We start from the raw sequence: 20,527 nt of genomic DNA, 5'->3' as shown, positions 1-20,527 counted from the left end.
AATTGTACTCCAGTACTCAAATACCATTTCTTTCTCATGATGAAATTTAAAAAATTTTTTTTTTCAAATCAAAAGAAATATTAATGGTAGTATAGGAAGCTGCACAGAATTGGAGAGAAAACATTTAGTAAACACAAGATTAATATATTACCTACCTGTGCAATACCAATCAAAAAAGTACACTGACAGAAGGGACTTAAAAGCCAAACTAATGATTTGGGAAAACTTTCCATGAGGACGATCAAAAGCCCAACAAATCCAAAAGCCACAGTGACAAAAAATTCAACTATTCCCACATGTTTTGATTTTTTAAAGAGTGGTGTCAGCATTAAAGCAAAAAATACCTATAAAATAAAAACACTAATGTTAATGCACTGTTCACATGCACTTGTATAAAAACAAATTTTCTTTGTGAAAGAATAAAATTATTTCATTGGTAAATACCTTCAATAAAATACAATTATAATTTCTCATTGTGCTATTTTCATATAAATGGTGATACATATTTTAAAAACTTAAGGTGACAGGATTTTGTCTGCATCACAGATACACATGACCTCCCCCACAGTGCGGAAACCATAAACTCTCATGTGTTTCTATAGTTAGATGTACAAGATGTGTGAACAAAAGAATGTTATCAACAAACTTTTAAACATAATGTGTTAATACAAAACTAGTTTAAAAACAAACCAGGTAATTATATATGGAAGTATTTGAGTTATTTTTAAATTATCATTTTCAAGAGCATCCAACCCACTGCTAATACACCTGGGAAAGCAGTGGAAGATGGCCTGAATATCTGGACCCTGCCACTCAGGCGGGAGACATAGATAGCGTTCCAGGCTCCTTGCTTTTGTTGGCCAATTGGGGCCATTTAGGGAATAAACTAGCATAAAAGATCTCTTTCTCTGTCTCTCTCTCTCTGTAACTTTGCCTTTCAAATAAATAAAATAAATATTTCTAAAAACCAGCATTCACCCAACATACCAAATACCAAGATCGCCCAAAAGCTGTATTTACAAAGAAATATCGTTAAAAATCATTATTATCCTTTAGGATAAATTAACTTGAAAAACTCGGGATTTCATGAAGATGAAGAAAAAAGTCTGGCAGTGGGTAATCTACATTACACACAATTATATAAAGATAAAAACAGATAGACTCAAAGCAATCTAATGTAAAATATTCATGTACCATATTAAAATAAACTGAATTTGAACATGAGACTGTTTTATAATTTTCCTTAAAAATATGGAAGTACAATGATGCATTTAACAGTAACTTAGCAACAATCTGTCTTTCATGGGAAACTGACTATAACTAAACCAAAGAAAAATACCTTGCTATATTACCAAATATTTTGACATTTCCTTATTCCTATTTCAACTTAAAATACTTACAGATGATAATCCATACAGGAAAAAAAGGAGAAATATCACAATGCTGCTACTTTGAGGAAACAACGAGGAAGCTGTCGCAATGACTGCCATAAGAAGGGACATAAGAAAAATCAAAGTTGTATACAGAAGAACCCAGGAAAGCCTAAAATGCAAATGCAAATATACTTATGGTCAAATACATAGGTTTTAATAGTTAGAAAATAATTATAAACAAAATTTCAGAAACTGGCATGGCTCACGTAACTGGGTTCTTGCTACCCACATGGACGAACCAGATTGAGTTCTTATCTCCTAGCTTCAGCTGGCCCAGCCCCAGCATTACAGGCATTTAGGGAGCAAACTAGCACATAGGGAGCTCTCTCTCTCAGTCTCCCTGTCTTTCTCAAAATAAAAAAATAGCTAAATAAAATATGCTCCTATAAAATTATCATTTTGTAAAAATAAGCTGATAAAGTTAACTTGTGCAAACATGTTTTTCTCATGTTTCTTCAAAAATTATTTGTGTATTCCTTAGTCTTACTTGACCCAAATAACAAACATTCCAGGGAAAAAAAATTCCAATACTACATATGCAGATGTTAATCACTGTAACTGAATTTGGAATAACATGTATAAATCTGTGCTAGGATATCAGGGGAGGACTTTATAGGCAATTAATTCCCAAATCTTTCATCTTCTGTGTACTGCAATGTACAGTGCAATATATGGATCATGCCTCATGAATACAAACACAGCATGAAATAAAACTTAAGCATGCTTTGTCGACATAAACTTCCATATTCCTCTTTCCTTATGCTATGACAAGGCAAATACTGTTGAAGTTTGTCAACTAGTCTCAAATTCCAAGAAAAGGCTATTATTCAAAGAGAGCAAGAACAGCACCTCATTAAGTAGATAAATAAAATTACAATTCTAAATGGTCATATAATTAATATAATTGTTAATTATGCCAAATAATTAACTTTTAATAACATACCAAAAGGCAGTGTCATGAAGTCCCATTATCTTTAAAAATTCTTTTAGCTTTTTTTCTTTTTCTGCTACAATATGAATTGCCAAAAAGTATCCAAAAGGTGAAAATGCTATAACTAGATATATTAAAATTACTCCTCGAGGAAACGTATCTATTTCTACAACAGAAGTTTCTCCCATAATTACAGCTTTCGTTGACTCCAGCTCTCTCCAAAGAGAAACATTGGTTTTCAACTATAATTAGAAAATATAAATACATTGAATTAATTACTATAGTTCATAATATATATGACAATTATAACCCAAATTTGGTCAATAATCCAGTAAAAACACAATCTTCAAAAAGCTACACATGTAAAATAAAATCAGTATCCTCAATGTTACAATACAGAGTAGAATACAGCTTTTAATTCATTCTGAAAGCATACCACAAAGTTTAAAGTTTGAAGTTGATGAGATTTTGATTACATAATTTGTCAAAGAAAATAACAGTGCATACTTATCATGTTAAGCAATTATATTCATCTTAATAAAAATATAAAACTTCAAAATTGAGGGACTAGGAATAATTATTTGTACCACTATTGACTGTTTTTAAAATGTTCTTTTAAGTAGTATGTCCTTCTACTTTGCTTTGAAATCTATACATGCATCACATATAGACAGAATAATAAAACTATCTATGCCATATGATGCTTCCAACATTCAAATGAATATTGAACAAGTTCTTTCTTGTCCATTCATCCAGTGTGCTCTAGACTATGAGAGAGAGAGAGAGAGAGAGAGGGAGGGAGGGAGAGAGGGAAGGAGGGAAGGAAGGAAGGAGGGAGGGAGGGAGGGAGGGAGGGACTACTCCATCTTCCTCTACTTATTCACTCCCCAAATAGCCGCACTGGCTAAGGCTGGGCCAGGCCAAAGCCAGGAGCCTGGAACTCCAACTAGGTTCCCAAGTTGGTGACAGGAGCCCAAGTACATGGGCCATCTTCTGCTGCTTTCCTAGGAACATGAGCAGGGAGCTGGATTGCGAGTGAAGCAGCTGGGGCTTGAATTGGTGCTCACATGAGATGCTGGCAACACAGGCAGCAACTTAATCTGCTGCAACACCATGTTAACCCCAAAATTTAAGATTTTTTAAAAATAAATTTCATCGGGCTGGTGCTGTGGTATAGCAGGTAAAGCCACTGCCTGCAGTGCCAGCATCCTATATGGGCACCAGTTCAAGTCCCAGCTGCTCCACTTCCAATCCAGCTCTCTGCTATGGGCTAGGAAAGCAGAAGACGGCCCAAGTCCTTTGGGCCCCTGCACCTGCGTGGGAGACCCAGAAGCTCCTGGTTTCGGATCGGTGCAGCTCCAGGAGCTGAGGCCATCTGGGGAGTGAAATAGTGGATGAAAGACCACTCTCTCTGTCTCTCCTTTCTGTGTAACTCTTTCAAATAAATAAATAAATCTTTAAATAAATAAATAAATTTCATGGCTAGTTTTCCTGCCAAAATGTGAAACACTAGATCAGGCCATGTCTTCAGAACCTAATATAAATGTTAATTCATAATACCAGTGTCAGCAAAATGTATTAAAGCACAGAGTTAAGGGTTAAAAAAACATAGCCTGAATCCCTACTTTGCCACTAATTAGCTGGGTTTGGAAAAGCTTCTCAATATCCCTACATTTCAGTTTCAAATATAAAATGGAGATAACAGTTCTAATCTCATATAGCTGTTAATTATTAAAAGGGTTAACACTGGAACATAGAAAAAATGTTTGGCAAATAAGTGATGAATGTTAAATAAAAAGTAATATGGCCAATATAATAAACATATTGGCCTTCTTTAAGCTTACTTTAATTAAAGGGAGAAAGACTACAAATAATTTTTCATAAACATTTTGTCAATAAAGATATAATACAAAAACACAAAAATGCTGAATCCTGGGGCTGGCGCTGTGGCGCAGTGGGTTAAAGCCCTGGCCTGTAGTGCCGACATCCCATATGGGCACCGGTTCTAGTCCTGGCTGCTCCTCTTCCCATCCAGCTCTCTGCTGTGGCCTGGGAAGGCAGTGGAGGATGGTCCAGGTGCTTGGGCCCCTGCACCCACGTGGGAGACCTGGAAGAGGCTCCTGGCTCCTGGCTTCAGCCTGACACAGTCCTGGCCATTGCAGAGCCATTTAGTGAATGAACCAGCACATGGAAGGCCTCTCTCTCTCTCTCTCTAACTCTGCCTCTCAAGTAAATAAAAGTAAAGAAAGAAAGAAATAAAATATTAAAAAAAAAAATGCTGAATCCTATGCTTATAACCATCAAATGAGTCTCAAAAAGTATTAATAGTTTATGAAGTGAGTTTCAAAAAGTATTAAATCCAAAGTAAAATAAAAAAGTATTTAACCTAGTGGTTAATATGCCTGCATTTCACATTGGAGTGCTTGGGTCAATTCCCAGCCCCTGACTCCAGTTTTCCACTAGTGCAGACCCTGGGAGGCAGTGGTAATAATAATAGCTCATATACTTGGGTTCCTGCCATCCATGTGGGAGACATGAATTGCATTCCCAGTTCCTAGTTCCAACCCTGGGGTCAGATCCTGCCATTGTAGGCATTTGGGGAGTGAACCAAAGGATGGGAATGCTCTATCTTCTGCCTATCAAATAAAAAATATATATTAAATCAGAAAATATGACTTCTCATCTTTTTTCCTCAAAGGTGTTGCAGTAAGTTACATATTTTACACATCTGACAGTCATAAAACCAAATTCTACTATAAAGAATTAGAAAATAATTATTCAAATATGATTCGTCCTTTACCATATGTACCTGTATAATAGCAGCATCTATGGATGCCTGTAAAACTGTGAACCCCGAGGACCAGTACTGAGCTGCCTCACATGATTTGGAACAGCCAGCTATGGGGAGAAAAATGTGAGGCATAAAATTTTGCAAAACATGCAAGTGCTTTCTTCTAAAGATAATATTTGAAGGATTATCAAACCAATATAATGTCTCTATAGGACCAAATAAAATATACTACTGATATATAAAAGCAAAATATAAGAAACTGTTGATTATTTATTTAAAATGTTGAAATAAAGCAATTATTTGTGTTAGGATACTGAATGGTAACTGAACAAAAGTATAAAGAGAGAATTGTAAAGATCGTTACTTAAAATAAGTCACTTTTTGGTAAGGTAAATCATTCTATAATGATTTCGCTTCAAAGCATCACAGACGCAAGGATGAGGCCAGGTTAAGAAAACAGAAAAAAACTTCTGAAAGATTTTTTGGAATTAAGCTACAAATTCAGTATGTACCATTGTGATTTTAACATTGCTCAATAAATATTTGTGGTTGATAATACCTCTTCATAGCTTAAAACAACTGAAGATTATTTTCCATTTTTCAAATACAAAGCTAATTAAGTCCACTGGTAGAAGACCTTCAGATTCTAAACATTTTTATTATACTGTGATTGAAAACAATGACAGGGGATAAAAGATACAGATTTATAAAGTCATAAAATTCAAAATATAATTTTGCATATGCTACTATAATTGATATGCATGCAAATGTGTTAAAATTAAAATGGGTGTTATATATTTTATTCTGTATATGTGTAAATGCAGATATACAAACATTTCTATATACATATTTTATGCTATACTTGACAGTTTTCCTATCTGAACAAATAAGTATAATTGAAATTACCAACGTTGAATCTAGATTTTTCATATGAACTGTGGAACAGCAAAGACATGCATGGAAGCTGATTTTCAATGGCTATTTAGGGCTATTTACCTCTTGAATCCATATAAGCAGAAGATACTGGAATCATATCAGGGAAAAACCGGAGTTCATAGGACATGAGGTCTTTGAAAACCACACCTACAAAGTTGCTGGATTTAGAAAGGCTGGAGTCCACCATTTCTTTTTCGTTTGTATATTCTTCAATAATTATAACTATAAAATATTACAATACAGTTAACTCAAAAAGTAAAACAGTTTAACACAGCAAATCAATTTTACAATTATATTTGATGAATGGAATATTTTATAAGCACTTATGTTTCACTAACTAAAATGAAAACTAAAGAACAAATGAAATAGTACAATTATACAGATCCTACTTGGCTGTCACTGAATTACATAAATTATGTGCCATAATACATACGTTATAAATATAATAAATGATGGTAAAGCAATATGCAGAATCTTATTTCATTATGAGATTATTTCTCAAAATCTTAATTAACTGTACAGAACTTTAATGAAGAATACTTCTGATGTCATCTTTACTCTTTATAGTCCATTGATGACCAGGTTTGCTTTCAGACAGATTCTTAAATTTAATTAAAATTTCAGTCAGCAATGAAAGTATAAAAATACTTAACAGCTAATTTATTTTAAAATAAAACTAATAACTCCTTAATAAATGGATATTCTATTCTTAAATGTTTCTTCTTATGAAGAGAATTCCTTAATCTGTCTCAAAAACTGTTATGTTTTTAGTAACTATGATGCAATTCTTTGAATTTGCTTATTCCTTTTGCAGCACATATACGGAGAAAATGCCACAATCATTCTTGGAAAGAGGAAGGGGAGTGTGAGCAAGGGAAGGATAAGGGTAGGATGACAAGTATCATATTTTTAAAACTGAAACTGTATACATGAAATACATGAAATTTATTCCCTTTATATAAACACAAAAGTTTTAAATTTTTTTTCTGCAGGTTTGTTTGCAAGCAACTTGGTCCTTACTATAGAACATGTGGTAAAAAGGAAGAACATGGGCTTGGTACTTAATTTTATCATTTATTAGCTGTGTGAACATAGATAATCAATTTAAATTTTCAAACTTTAATGTCCTCATCTACAATACTTAGTTGATTACAATGGGTTGTTGTGAAGACTAAGAGAAGTAAAATACATGAAATTGATTAGTAATTATTAAGTATTACTTAAAGGCTAATTAACATGATTTTTCCAGGCATTTATGGGGAACATAAGACTCCAGAACAAACCTGAATAAAGGGTATTAATTTGACATCTTACCAATCATATTATCATGCATGTATGTATGACACATTTTTGGATAGTTCTGTTGTTAAAAATAATATTTTTTTAAAAATCTGTATACAATACTACTATTTTGGCATCTAAGTTAGACACTGATTAGTCTTTGCTTGGCTTATACTCTTTCCTCCTTCTCAGATTTAACAATGAATTTCATTCTCAACATTTCTGATCAGTTTTTTGAGTTTACATGTTAAATTCTAATGCCTATGCATACTGTGTTCATATGATAGAACAAGAAACTATAATATGTTTGACAAACATATTAAGTAGCAAAAAGCTGAAAAAGAAACCAATGGGGAACAAGTCATCTGGCTCCTTACTATGTAGCTAAAATATACTATATGATTATATATCCTGGAAATTAATTATAACTATCCTATGCTAATCTATTATTTTCAAAAACTCAGCACTACACTGTTTAATCATCAGAGTAAAAATACTTTTGTCATTTTTTGCCATTTCTTGCTTTAGGTTCTCTCACAGTAACTTAAGGTTCTCAAGCACCTCATGGTTTAATCAATTTTCTAGTACATTTCTTTGAGAGAAAAATAAACTAGGAAAACAGACATAGGTACTTTGGCACAGTCATAGCCTCCAAAATTAAATACTTCTTCAGTTTGTGCCATATACCTCCATCAACAGGTACAGCAATCTCAAAAGGCTACGACTTTATAATTTTTATCAAACTTATAGCCTCAGTAATTCTGAGACAGATTCAAAATGAAAAACTCCTTCAAACTTTTATCCTGTACAAATATATTTAACCTGTTTCATAAATGGTCTAAGAAATACATAATATGCAAATGCATAAAATATGTATCACCCAGAATATAAATTAACATTTCACAAGAAATATAAAGCAGCATTCAATTATTTTAATATTATTATAAAATCATGCTTTGGTGGAAGGTCACATTTGTAAGAGCTAAGAATGCTATTTACTAGGTAAAGCAAGCTGATAAATACCGAAGAGGTTTCATGTTATACAAAGAATATACATTTAAGCTCACAATACCATCTGGAAGATGATCAGCAGACACTTTCTGCATGATGTTGCTTGTAATATTAGTCACTGGAGTATATCCAAGAATTAGGTTAGAGAGAATAGATTTGTCCATAGGATTAAGTTCTATATCAGGCACTTCTTCATATTTCTTATTTGGATGCATCATGCTAATTAATATTAACCAAAATAAAAAAAATAGTGGAAAAAGAATTTCCTATAATAAAAAAAGAAATTGATTACAAAGCATAAAAATGGCACCAAAAATCACCCGAGATTTCTATGCAAATAATGTAACTAATACCAAGAAAAATTATGAAGCAATTTTATCATAATTATAGTGTTGAACTTCTCATTAAACACAATAGGCTAATATGAATGATTTTTCCTTTACATTCAGTTTTATTGAAATAGTTTAAACCCAAGTAACATAATAAAGTGACATAAAATGTAATATTTAAATATCTTAGATTACATAAAATAAAATGAATTTACTTATGATTTCATTTGAAGTAACTAACTAAATATCCCTATAAGGGATCATAACAAAAATGTCTTTATTAGATTCTGAATTATAAATCACACTTTAGGCCGGTGCCATGGCTCACTTGGCTAATCCTCCGCCTGTGGCGCCAGCACCCCGGGTTCTAGTCCCGGTTGGGGCGCCGGATTCTGTCCCAGTTGCTCCTCTTCCAGTCCAGCTCTCTGCTGTGGCCCGGGAAGGCAGTGGAGGATGGCCCAAGTGTTTGGACCCTGCACCCGCATGGGAGACCACGAGGAAGCACCTGGCTGTTGGCTTCGGATCGGCGCAGTGCACCAGCCCCGCAGCACACCAGCTACAGCGGCCATTTGGGGAATGAACCAACAGAAGGAAGACCTGTCTCTCTCTCTCTGTCTAAACTCTGCCTGTCAAAATAAAAATAAATAAATCACACTTTAATAAGATCTGAATTTATACTAATCTATACAAAATTCTATGGTCAGCTTTAGCAGGGATAAACTATTATTTCTTCCAGATATTTAATTATTCTGCCAGTCTGAGATGATGATGTCATCCTTTGACAATATTACTAGCTGTTAGCTAGAATTCTTGGTTTCGTTTACCATTAAAAGTAAAGCCTGGGGGCCAGCACTGTGGCATAGCAGGTAAAGCCACTACCTGCAGTGCCAGCATCCCATATGGGTGTTGGTTCAAGACCTGGCTGCTCCACTTCCTATACAGCTCTCTGCTATGGGCTGGGAAAGCAGTAGACGATGGCCCAATTCCTTCGGCCACTGCACCCACGTGGGAAACTCAGAGGAAGATCCTGGCTCCTGGCTTCAGATCAGCGCAGCTCCTGCCATTGTAGCCAACTGGGGAATGAACCAGCAGATGGAAGACCTCTCTTTCTCTACCTCTCCTCTCTCTGTGTAACTCTGATTTTCAAATAAATAATTTATTTTTTAAAAAAAGGTAAGGGGCCGGCGCCGCGGCTCACTAGGCTAATCCTCCACCTAGCGGCGCCGGCACACTGGGTTCTAGTCCCGGTCGGGGCGCCGGATTCTGTCCCGGTTGCCCCTCTTCCAGGCCAGCCCTCTGCTGTGGCCAGGGAGTGCAGTGGAGGATGGCCCAGGTGCTTGGGCCCTGCACCCCATGGGAGACCAGGAAAAGCACCTGGCTCCTGGCTCCTGCCATCGGATCAGTGCGGTGCGCCGGCCGCAGCGCGCTGGCCGCGGCGGCCATTGGAGGGTGAACCAACGGCAAAGGAAGACCTTTCTCTCTGTCTCTCTCTCTCACTGTCCACTCTGCCTGTCAAAAAAAAAAAAAAAAAAAAAAAAAAGGTAAGGTCTGATATTCTGACATAATTATATAATTATCTGTGATATAATTCTAGCATTCTTGGACAACTTAATTCATAGTCTATAAAATGAAAGTTGGGGGAACAAAGTTATCTGTGGAATGTTATTTCATGAAACTTGGGAAATGCATACCTGAAGGTTCAAAATTAAGCACTAGTGTTAGAAATTAACTAAATTTTAGTAATCATTATCTAAATGTTTCACATTTAGAAGGTACTAGGTAATTCAGTTATTTTTCTATCACTAACAAAACACAAGCTCTTTACAAGTGAATTAAAGGGAACAAAGGAAACAAAATTATAATAAAAATACACTTAAAAATTAATTATCTCTTAAAGACAGAGCATATCAAAGCAAAAGAAACTGAAATAAGATATAAGAAAAAGTCACTTAATTTACCTGAACACTACTTTTTTTAGTCCTACATTTAACTAGATAATTCTTCAGCAGGAGTGTTCTGGTTTGCCTCCAAACTCCCACCTCCCTAATTGCAGTAGCCATTTTTTCTGGATCAGCCTAAAAAAAGGTGAAGAAAAAGAGAAACAAACCTGGAGCCACACAATAAAACACATGTTAACAACACAGAGATGTTTCAGTCCTAAGTAAGTTAATGAAGTTAAAAGCATCTTCCAAGCTGTCTCTCCTAACTAGATAGAATGGATGGAGCAACAATTTAAGCATTATGAAAAAGAAAAAAAATATAGCATGAAAACACAAGGGAAAGACCAGAATTTGAAATACCACCAAACCTGCAGTGAGCTTATTACTTTTTCTCTGGTATCTCCCAAACTGAACTCATGGGAAGTGGGCACTAGGCCACAGAGAGACCTCTAGAGGATAACCTCTAGTTTTGGCTTCAGGAATAGCAAGAGAAAGTCTTAATGCTCAAGGAGAATGTGGAAATACCAAAACTGTTTTCTTTAATTTTCAGTGTACCCATCCACAAGCAATCCCATGGTGGAAGCACCGGACTAACAAAAAGTCTAATATGGGCAGAACTCTGAGCAGAGGAACCTTCTTCTCCACTCCATGGAAATATGGTTCCAAGACGTGGAGTCAACCCCTATTGCTTTTCTCCTCCTCTCACTCGGCCCTGCATCTGTAGAAGTATGTTGCACCATAGGGCAACTAAGCCCTAGATTTCTGGCCAGAGGATGGAAAAAACAGCCACCAGAAAAGTGAATGCAGCAAGGACAGCAAATAAAAAGAGAAAGCCAGGAAGAACCTCAAAAGTTGGTTATTAACTCCTACACTAACCACTACATGGGTTTAATCCCATTCTTATTAACAAGTCTTAAGGAAGTACCACTGCCCAGATGCAAACTAATCACTGTATGGCACACACAGGACAGATCGAAAGATACTGAAATTACAAGTCATAGTTCAAAGACTATGGAAACTTAGGACCTGAACCTGAAACTGGACCAAATACATCTGATATATTATATTCTGATGAACAAAAGCAAACTACTGACCATATGACCAAAGTGTCTGTTCAAATAATGCTTGCTCATATATTCCAGAAACTGGCCTTGAAGAAGTCAACTGAAGTTACAAAGTAGTCTGGCCCTCCTTGATCATCTCGATCAGAGGTTTAAATTTGTTGAAACAAAATGCAAAGGGATACAAATAACTAAGGGCAAGATAAGCATGGGCTCCAAACTAAGTGGGCTTCATCTTGATTAATGAAACACTAAGCTCTTTTAACCCAATACTTTGACTCTTTCAGCTTCAGTCAAATGTTCCGTAACTACTTAGCTTTACTGAGCATCCTATTAGTCCCTTCTTATAATAAAGTCAAGCCATCAAACAAGTTTCCCAAAGAGCACTGACATCCAAGATACTGAGTTACCCGACCTGCACTGGGCTTTAGTACCTGGCTTAAGTAGCCTAGCCTCCTTAAACATACTCACTAAGCAGCATGATAGTTCCTGAGATGCTGATCTGCTACCTCCTCATCTATTGTGAGATTAAACTTCCTTTTTCCTTTGCCCTCAAACCTTGTCCTTATCATCTGATTTGACCCTAGGGACAGGGACTGGGCTTTCAATAACAAAGGTAACAGTACATTATCTACGGGAGAATAACAAGATGAAGAACAGATTTCTCACAAGAAACTGGAAAAACAGAAACAAACTGGTGGTACAAAAACAAACTGGTTCAGATACTGAGGAAAACAGTTTGGCAGTTCCTCACAAATTAAACATAGAATTAACTGTAATACCACACAATTCCATGCCTAGGTATACAGCAAAATAACTGAAAACAGAGACTCTAACAATTACAAGTTCAATGTAATTGAACAATTACAAGTTCAATGTAACAATTACAACAAAAAGTTCAAACATATTCATAACAAAGCTACTCATAATAGCCAAAAGGTAAAAACAGATCAAATACCCACCAACAGATGGATGATAAACAAACAGGAGGCCACCTCAAAAAGGTCACTGGAAAAATGGAATTAAAGATAGTGAATTTTCAATATACTTTCAGAACAGTCCTTATATATACACAATTAATTATTATATATACACAATTAATTATATATTATCATTAATTAAAAAATTATTCAGCCATAAAAAGGAAGTACTGATATGCATTACAATGTATATGAAGCTCCAAAACATTATACTAAGTGTAAGAATTTAGACACAAAGACCAATAATGTCTGATTTATTTACTTAATTCCCAGGATAAATAAACCCATAGAGACAGAATGCAGATTAGATGGCTGCCAAAGGCTAAGGGGAAAAGAGAGCTGAGGAGAAACTAACTGCTTAATGAGTAAGATTTTTAGGTTGGAATAATGAAAACACATTTCACCTCAATAAATATTTTTTTGACAAGCAGAGTGGACAGTGAGAAAGACAGAGAGAAAGGCCTTCCTTTTCTGATGGTTCACTCCCCAATAGCCGCTGCGGCCGGCGCACTGCGCTGATTCGAAGCCAGGAGCTAGGTGCTTCTCCTGGTCTCCCATGTGGGTGCAGGGCCCAAGTACTTGGGCCATCCTCCACTGCCTTCCCGGGCCACAGCAGAGAGCTGGACTGGAAGAGGAGCAACCGGGGCAGAATCCGGCACCCTGACCAGGACTAGAACCCGGTGTGCCGGTGCCACAGGCAGAGGATTAGCCTATTGAGCCGCAGCGCCGGCCAATAAATATCTTTAGAAGTACAGTTGTATGATCTAATTCACTGTGCTTGTCACAGGTTTAATTACCCTCTTCCAGAGTACATTTACCCTTTGAAGACCCTGAGAACTCTTTCTGCTTGTGGACCTCTGTTAGAGCTGTAAGTTTTATCAATTTATCAATTCTTCAAAGAAGTTCCATTATAGCTGAACTCAGAAAGAGAATGTAGGAGGAGGCATTGTGACTTAACTGGCAAAGCTGCCACTTGCAACGTGGGCATCCTATATGGGCGATGGTCCAAGTCCTGGCTGCTCTACTTCCCAACCAGAGCCCTGCTAATGCGCATAGGAGACCAGTGGAAGACAGTATCCATATGGAAGACTCAGAAGAAGCTCCTGGCTCCTAGCTCCTGGCTTTTGCCTAGCCCACCTCCAGCCATTGCAGCCATTTGGAAGTGAACTAGCAGGCCAGGAGCCAAGAGCTTCTTTTGGGTCTTCCACATGGGTGCAGGGGCCCAAGCACAGGAGTCCTCTTCTGCTTTCCCACATGGTACACCTGGATGAAGCTCTTGGCTTGACCTGGCCCAGCCTCTGCCACTGTGGCAGACAGAAGACATTTTCCACGCCCCCCCCCATCTCCCCCCAAGTAACTCTTTCAAATAAATAAACCTTTAAAAAAAAAAGAAAGAAAGAAAATCACACAGAATAGGCCAGAGTCTCAACTGCAATTTCTGTGGTCCCCATTCAGATATGTTTATCCTGGTAACCTAGAATCTCTGCATACCAAGAGGTATTGAGAGGCATCTTGAGGGAGATCTTCCAGAACAATTGATACTGCCTTGTTTTATAAAAATCTACCTAATGGGGGGGGGGGGGGGGCGGGCACTGCTATGACTTCCCTCCAAATCAAAGAATCTTCCAAACTGGCTAACCATCTCCACAAAGATTAAAAAAGCAGGCAACCTACTAGAGCCATTTTGTCTTCTTCAAAAAAAGCAAACACAAGGACAGGTGTTTGGCATAGCAGTTAACACCTCCATCTCATCTGGAAGTGTCTGGATTCAAGTCCAGCTTCCCTTCATTTTCTGGCTTCCTGCTAATCCACACCCTGGAAGGTAGCTGGTAACAGTTCAGGTAGCATGCACCTGGGAGACCCCAACTGAGCCCCCAGATCCTGGCTTCCACCTGGCCTAGCCCCAGCCATTGAGGGTATTTGGAGAATGATCAGTGTATAGAAGATCCCTCTGTCTTTCTTGCTCTCTTGCTTTTAAATAAAGGAAAGAATTTTTTCAATAAATACATAGAATTAAAATTCCACTTAGTTGAGCACCCTTTTTAAATGCACTAGAGACTAAAAGACTAGACAATTTGAAAAATTAGCAATAGTATTAGACAACTTTTTCTTTGTGCTTTCTATTTTACCATTAATACATACCACATAGTAAAAAAAGTAATTAGACAATTCGACATCCTGCAAAAATATTAAAGACACAAAACAAAAGGAGTCAACAAAAGAAGATACATTAAAAAACAAATATTAAAACAGTAAAGAATTGATAATCATCTATCTAGGCAGGCAGATGAGAAGTAGGAATGGAGGAGAGAGGGAGGGTAGGAGACAGAATGAGAGAGAAAAGAAAAAAGGAAAGCCAGATCATTTCAGGATTTGCTATAAAACATAGAACAGCAACCAACATAGCATAAACATTCTCAAGTTAACTGCCAAAGCACATTGATGTAATGGACACCACTAAATTATTAATTCAAATTGAATACTAAATGCTTAACTCTTCACTTTTAGATAAAAGACTCCCCATAAAGCAGCAGATAGATTCCCAATATTTTTCCTTCTGGATAACTTTTCCCTGAAGGGAAAGTCTCTAATGGCCCTATATGAAATATATGAATCTGCTCACTCACTCCAACCCTAGTCGGAGCCTTTTAAAGTAGAAATGACCCTTGTTCCTCAACCAACAAAGCAACAAACATACAAATCATCATCAACAGCACCACTCTTCCTCCACCACTAATCTTGAGCTGTAAGAGTTAAATTTTCTCCTGGCAGTAATTTATAATTAAAAGACTTAAAGACTGGAAGTCATGGGAACTGAGTTAGTTATTTATAAAGGAAGTTCATACAGTCTTGCTACCTAATTAATATATCATAAACCCTCCCCAAAACCTTATCTTTCTTCCTTGGAGTATGTTAAACTCCCTACTATCTTCTCAATATATTTTTATTTTCACTGAAGCTAGCCAGAATCAGATTCATTTCATTATGCAGCATGTAAAATAACCCTGATAAATTTAAATATATTTTACATGAATAGATTTAATTTTTAAAATCCATGTTTATCTCTGTGAAGGATGAATTAAGATTAACATCTTACAAAAATAAACTGAGTCATCCTCAGGATCATCCTAGTAAAAGATGCAGTCAGTCAACTTCTTAGTGCAGTCCTCTTGTTAGCATCCTTGAAAGATTCTCAGAAGGGCTCTCAGTTGGAAGTGAGTTCCCTACCTCTAAAAGATGACTGAGGTCACACTGGCCTACCAAACCAGAGTTGATTACCACTCTTTTGTTCTACCTCTACACCTAATAAAACTGTAATTACTATTTTTATGTCTTAATCTTGAAATTGACCATGATATTGTTGATTAAAAAATATTATTTATATTTGCTTCTCTACCTACCAATGATGACATTATAACTGATATCATCCTATAAAATCTGTTATTATGGCTTCATGAGAGTTTTTACACATCAAAGGCTATAAGAACCCTAAGACAGAGGCAGTAAGCACTAAATCCAAGCTACTGCCTATTTAACGCAGTTATTTCTACATTTGAAAATGGCCAGAAAAATTCAAAAACAACATCTAGTGACATGTATAAACTACATGCAAGCTAAATTTTGGTGATTATAAGTAAAATGTTACTGAAATACTGCCATGCTCAATTAGTTATGTACTGTGACTACTTTTGTGCTATAATGACAAAGTTAATGAAATAGAGGTCATACAATTTGAAAAACTTAAAATATTTTAAAATTTTAGAATTCTCATCTGCTAGTTCACTCCCTAAATGCCCTTGATGGCTGTGGAGGAGCTAGTGCTGAGGCCAAGGGATAGGAATATAATCCAGGACTTCCATATGGGTGTCAGAAACAATCACTGGGGCCATCACTGCTGCCTCCCAGGACCTGCTTCAGCAGGAAGCTGGAGTGAAGAGTCAGAAGTGAAAGCCAGGAACTGAGCCTAGGTACTCAGATGGGGGATGTGGGTATCTTAGCTGCTAAGTAAATGCTCACCCCAATACCTAGAATATTTACTACCTTGATCTTTACATAAAAATTTCATCAACTCCTTTTGCAGGTTAAAGGAGAAAGAAGAAAAGGAAGTTGAAAAAAAAAGGGTCAGATTAATTTAACATTTACCAAAGGATTTATACCAAACATATGAAGCCAAAAAAGATTAGACACTATCAGTAACTTTAATATAATCTGCTAAATACAAGTGGGGAAATAGTTCGGAAAGGAAAAGAATGGAATTTCCATACAAAGAAAAAAAGAATGGAAATGCTAGACTCCCCAAAAAACTTGTGTACAAAGTAAGAATACCTGTAACACAGCAAATGCATAAGCTGGGCAGTTTTTGGTCTAAATGATTCTAAAGACAGGCACTTAAAGTGAACCTGAAACACCTTATACACAAAATTAGACACCTTATATTTTGTGCACTCATATATAACACCCTACATTCACTCTACTGCACTTTTCACACTGCTTAATTCACTGGCAACCATGTATGTCACTAGTTCATTCACCCTCCCAATCTCCAAATTTCAGAGCTTCCATTTGTAGCCTTGATTCCTTCTTCATTGAAAAAACTGAAGCAAACAGTCAAAATTTCCAAAATCTCCCATTATTCTTTATATCTACCTACCTACATCTGCGCCCAAAGCAGCACTACGCCAATTCAGATTCTGTTTTTATTAGAACTCTGAACTAGAAAAGCTTAAATGGAATCTGGTACTACCTGACTCATGACTGGAAATTCCTGTGCAGCTATACCACTGGCTTCTCAATTAATAAAAACACCATTAAATAAGCCTTTTAATAGCAGATGCATTATATATGTTCTCTTCTCTAGTGTTTTAAAATTTACCAAAGGTGGTGCAGTAACAAAAATTGTCAACGTAATTTAACCTAAATTTTACAGCAGTGTTATTTCTTGCTGAAAGAGAAAAATAAGGATGCAATAGTACCGTTTGAGATTATCCAATAACTTTCCCTACATATAATAGGTTCTTAGAAGCTTGTTCTTACAACTATTTTTAACTATTTTTGACCCGACTGATTCACAAACTAGTATAGAATATGATTTAGTAGGGTACTGGAAAACTCTTAAGACAACCACCCTTTCAAACTCAAAGCCAAGATTCTAAATTTTATTCATCTTAGTACTTTTGGCACTGAGTATCTGGAACACAAAAGATATGCAATAAACATGAAATGCATTAACAAATCTGCTACTACTCTGAACGGAAGATTTCCCTATACTAACCCCCATTTGAAGGGGAAGGGAAATACACTTAAAGAGCGTGTCTTCAACAACTAATGCTTCTTTAGTTTGATTTCAATGCAATACTCCAAAAAAGCCTGAGAAGGTTCTCTCCTATTCAGTGTTCCCCAAACCCCATGCAACACTGTTCTCCCCCAATCAAAATACAGCGGATAAAGCGCCAGACTAGAATCGGGCATGCCGGACTCGAAATCTCAACTCCAGGTCCGAGCAGAGGAGACCGCAGAAATGACCTCACCTGTCTCAGCCCCACCTCAGAGACCACATCTGCCCAGCCTGGCCCAGCTGCCGTCGGGATCACGGGAGACTGACCCTGGCTCGCAGCTGGAGTCCGGCAAATACTCTTTTTCTAACCTTGGACGCCTTCAGAACGTCCTCCAGAGAAAGCAATCCTGATCTCTTTATTTTTTTTTTTTTTCCAGACATATCCTAAAAGTAAACCTAAGCCTCCGCAGCCCGGGAGAAACCTCTGGGCCACCAGGGTCTCTCACCCCGACTTCCGATCCGCTGAGGACCCCCGCGTGCCAGCAGCTTTTCCCCGTGTCTCGGGAACCGCGGCGACGTTCCTCGCCCCAAAACCGTGTCACGAGACCTGCGCATTTTCTTCGCACCCGAACTCCCTCGAACACACCCGATAATGATCAGCACGAACCTCCCCAAGGAAAGCAAGCGCTAACGAGGAGCCAGTTTTCGGGAGAGAAATTTACTTCAGCAACATTCCTCCTCCTCTCCCCAGCGACGCCCGGAGCACGGAGGGGCTCCGGTCTTCCCCGCCAGGACAATACCCCGAGCCGGGCACACCGCACTCCCGGGCTCCCCTCAGGGCGCCGCCGACTTCCTCCGGGGCCCGCTGCACCTCACGCCCCTGCGCCCACGCCTCCGGCCGCGGCTCCTCGACCCCTCACTCCCTCCGGGGCCACGTCCCCCAGGCGAGCCTCCAGCGCCGCCGCCCTCTGGGCCCGCCTCACCTCAGGGCCGCGGCCGCAGCGCCGTCAGGCCCCGCCGCGCAGCTCTGTGCCGAGCTACGGAGCTCGGAAATTGGTAGGAGGGAGCGGCCGCGCGCGCGCCCCCGCCGCACGGCCCCGCGCGCGCCCCGGAGCAGGCCGGGCCCCCACCCCCCCCCCCCGCGCCGCCGCCGCCGCCGCCGCGCCCCGCCTCCTGCCGAGCGCACCTGAGGGCGGGGCTCCTGGAGGAAGGGGCTGGGTGCACGAGCGCGCGCGCGCCCACGCCTCTCGGCCCCGCCGCCCCGGCGCACGCACGCACGCGCCCGGGAGGGAAGCGCACCTGAGGGCGGGGCTCCTGGAGGAAGGGGCTGGGTGCACGAGCGCGCGTGCGCCCACGCCTCTCGGCCCCGCCGCCCCGGCGCGCGCACGCACGCGCCCGGGAGAGAAGCGCACCTGGGGGCGGGGCACCGAGCGACGGGGCGCGTTGGGGGCGCGCCCGGGCCGCGTTCCCGCGCGAGCCGGGCGTCCTGGGTCTGTCCCCCGGGCCGAGGCGCCGGAGACCTGCCTCCTGTGTGGAGAGCTCGCCACGCTTGCGGTGGAGGCGCGGGCACAAACAAGCGGGTTGAGGCCCCGGACACAGATTTTGACTGGAAGCCCTGCCGCCTCCTAGTGGGTAGCCTTGGTCCTAAGCCCTCAAAATCTGCCTCCTCGGTAACTAATGGGTTTAAGCAATCTTTCTGCTGTGTCCTCTTGTTCGTGGCGTCCGCAGTGCCCAGTCCTCCTCGCCAGCTCCTCAGACAGCGACCTGGACGTCGGACGTGAGGGTGCTTTGGTTCCTGAGGTGTCCTCAAAAGTCTGACAGTTGTGGCAATCCAGAATTTTCCACACAGCCTGGAACCTGTACCATCTGTGAGAAATTGTGCGTCGCCCTTGTTTCTGCTGAACATTTAGTTGGCTGTTTTGAGTTTCAGTGCCCGAAGTGAGCTAAATGGTGACCAAAGGTTACAATAGTTGTAGGGGAAGGAAACGGTCACAACGATAATATCACGTACTTTCTAGATTTTTCTATGCCCACGTTTCCTTGCAGAGTCGTATTTTTTAAAGGCTTGTTTTCTAAAAATTCTGTGAATACCGCGTATGGTTTTTTTCTGTTCAATTATTTATTTATTTATTTATTTTTGACAGGCAGAGTTAAACAGAGAGACAGAGGGAAAGGCCTTCCTTCCGTTGGTTCACCCCCAAATGGCTGCTATGGCTAGCGCACTGCGCTGATCCGAAGCCAGGAGCCAGGTGCTTCTCCTGGTCTCCCATGGGGTGCAGGGCCCAAGCACTTGGGCCATCCTCCACTGCACTCCCGGGCCACAGTAGAGAGCTGGACTGGATGGAAGAGGAGCAACTGGGACAGAATCTGGCGCCCCAACCGGGACTAGAGCCCCGGGGTGCCAGCACCGCAGGTGGAGGATTAGCCAAGTGAGCTGCATCGCCAGCCTCTGTTCAAATTTAAACCAAATCACCTCAACATTTGCTCTGCAAGGTGTTAAAGAGGAAAAAAAGGAAAAAGTGGCCTAGAACTTGGGGAGAAGTAAATAAATGTAGCTCA

General features: G+C 39.4%; 1 protein-coding gene across 14 annotated transcripts in view; it reads right to left on the bottom strand.

The window, feature by feature from the left end:
- The window catches only part of ABCA5 (ATP binding cassette subfamily A member 5), a 151,137-nt gene that overhangs the window by 76,647 nt on the left and 53,963 nt on the right, over positions 1-20,527 (bottom strand). For 4 of the 14 annotated variants that reach the window (XR_016223494.1, XR_016223492.1, XR_016223495.1 and 1 more), the window contains exons 1-9: positions 14,836-14,866; positions 12,676-12,721; positions 10,671-10,787; positions 8,445-8,649; positions 6,152-6,313; positions 5,174-5,262; positions 2,377-2,606; positions 1,401-1,542; positions 156-344 (exon numbers count right to left, since the gene is read on the bottom strand). Coding sequence is in view for 9 of the 14 variants with exons in the window: in XM_070060389.2 (XP_069916490.1) it covers positions 156-344; positions 1,401-1,542; positions 2,377-2,606; positions 5,174-5,262; positions 6,152-6,313; positions 8,445-8,649; positions 10,671-10,787; positions 12,676-12,721; positions 14,836-14,840 (1,185 nt within the window). In the remaining 5 variants the exon portion in view is untranslated. Of the gene's footprint in view, positions 1-155; positions 345-1,400; positions 1,543-2,376; positions 2,607-5,173; positions 5,263-6,151; positions 6,314-8,444; positions 8,650-10,670; positions 10,788-12,675; positions 12,722-14,835; positions 14,867-18,635; positions 19,090-19,154; positions 19,274-20,527 lie in introns of those variants that run through there. The other 10 variants (XR_016223493.1, XM_017349299.4, XM_051825898.3 and 7 more) reach the window with 9 other exon arrangements.

Source organism: Oryctolagus cuniculus, chromosome 17, assembly GCF_051225735.1.
Source record: "Oryctolagus cuniculus isolate XC-2025 breed Fujian yellow rabbit chromosome 17, ASM5122573v1, whole genome shotgun sequence".
NCBI lineage: Eukaryota > Metazoa > Chordata > Mammalia > Lagomorpha > Leporidae > Oryctolagus > Oryctolagus cuniculus.
Note: the sequence above shows the minus strand (reverse complement) of the source record. Positions and strands in the feature narration are given on the sequence as shown.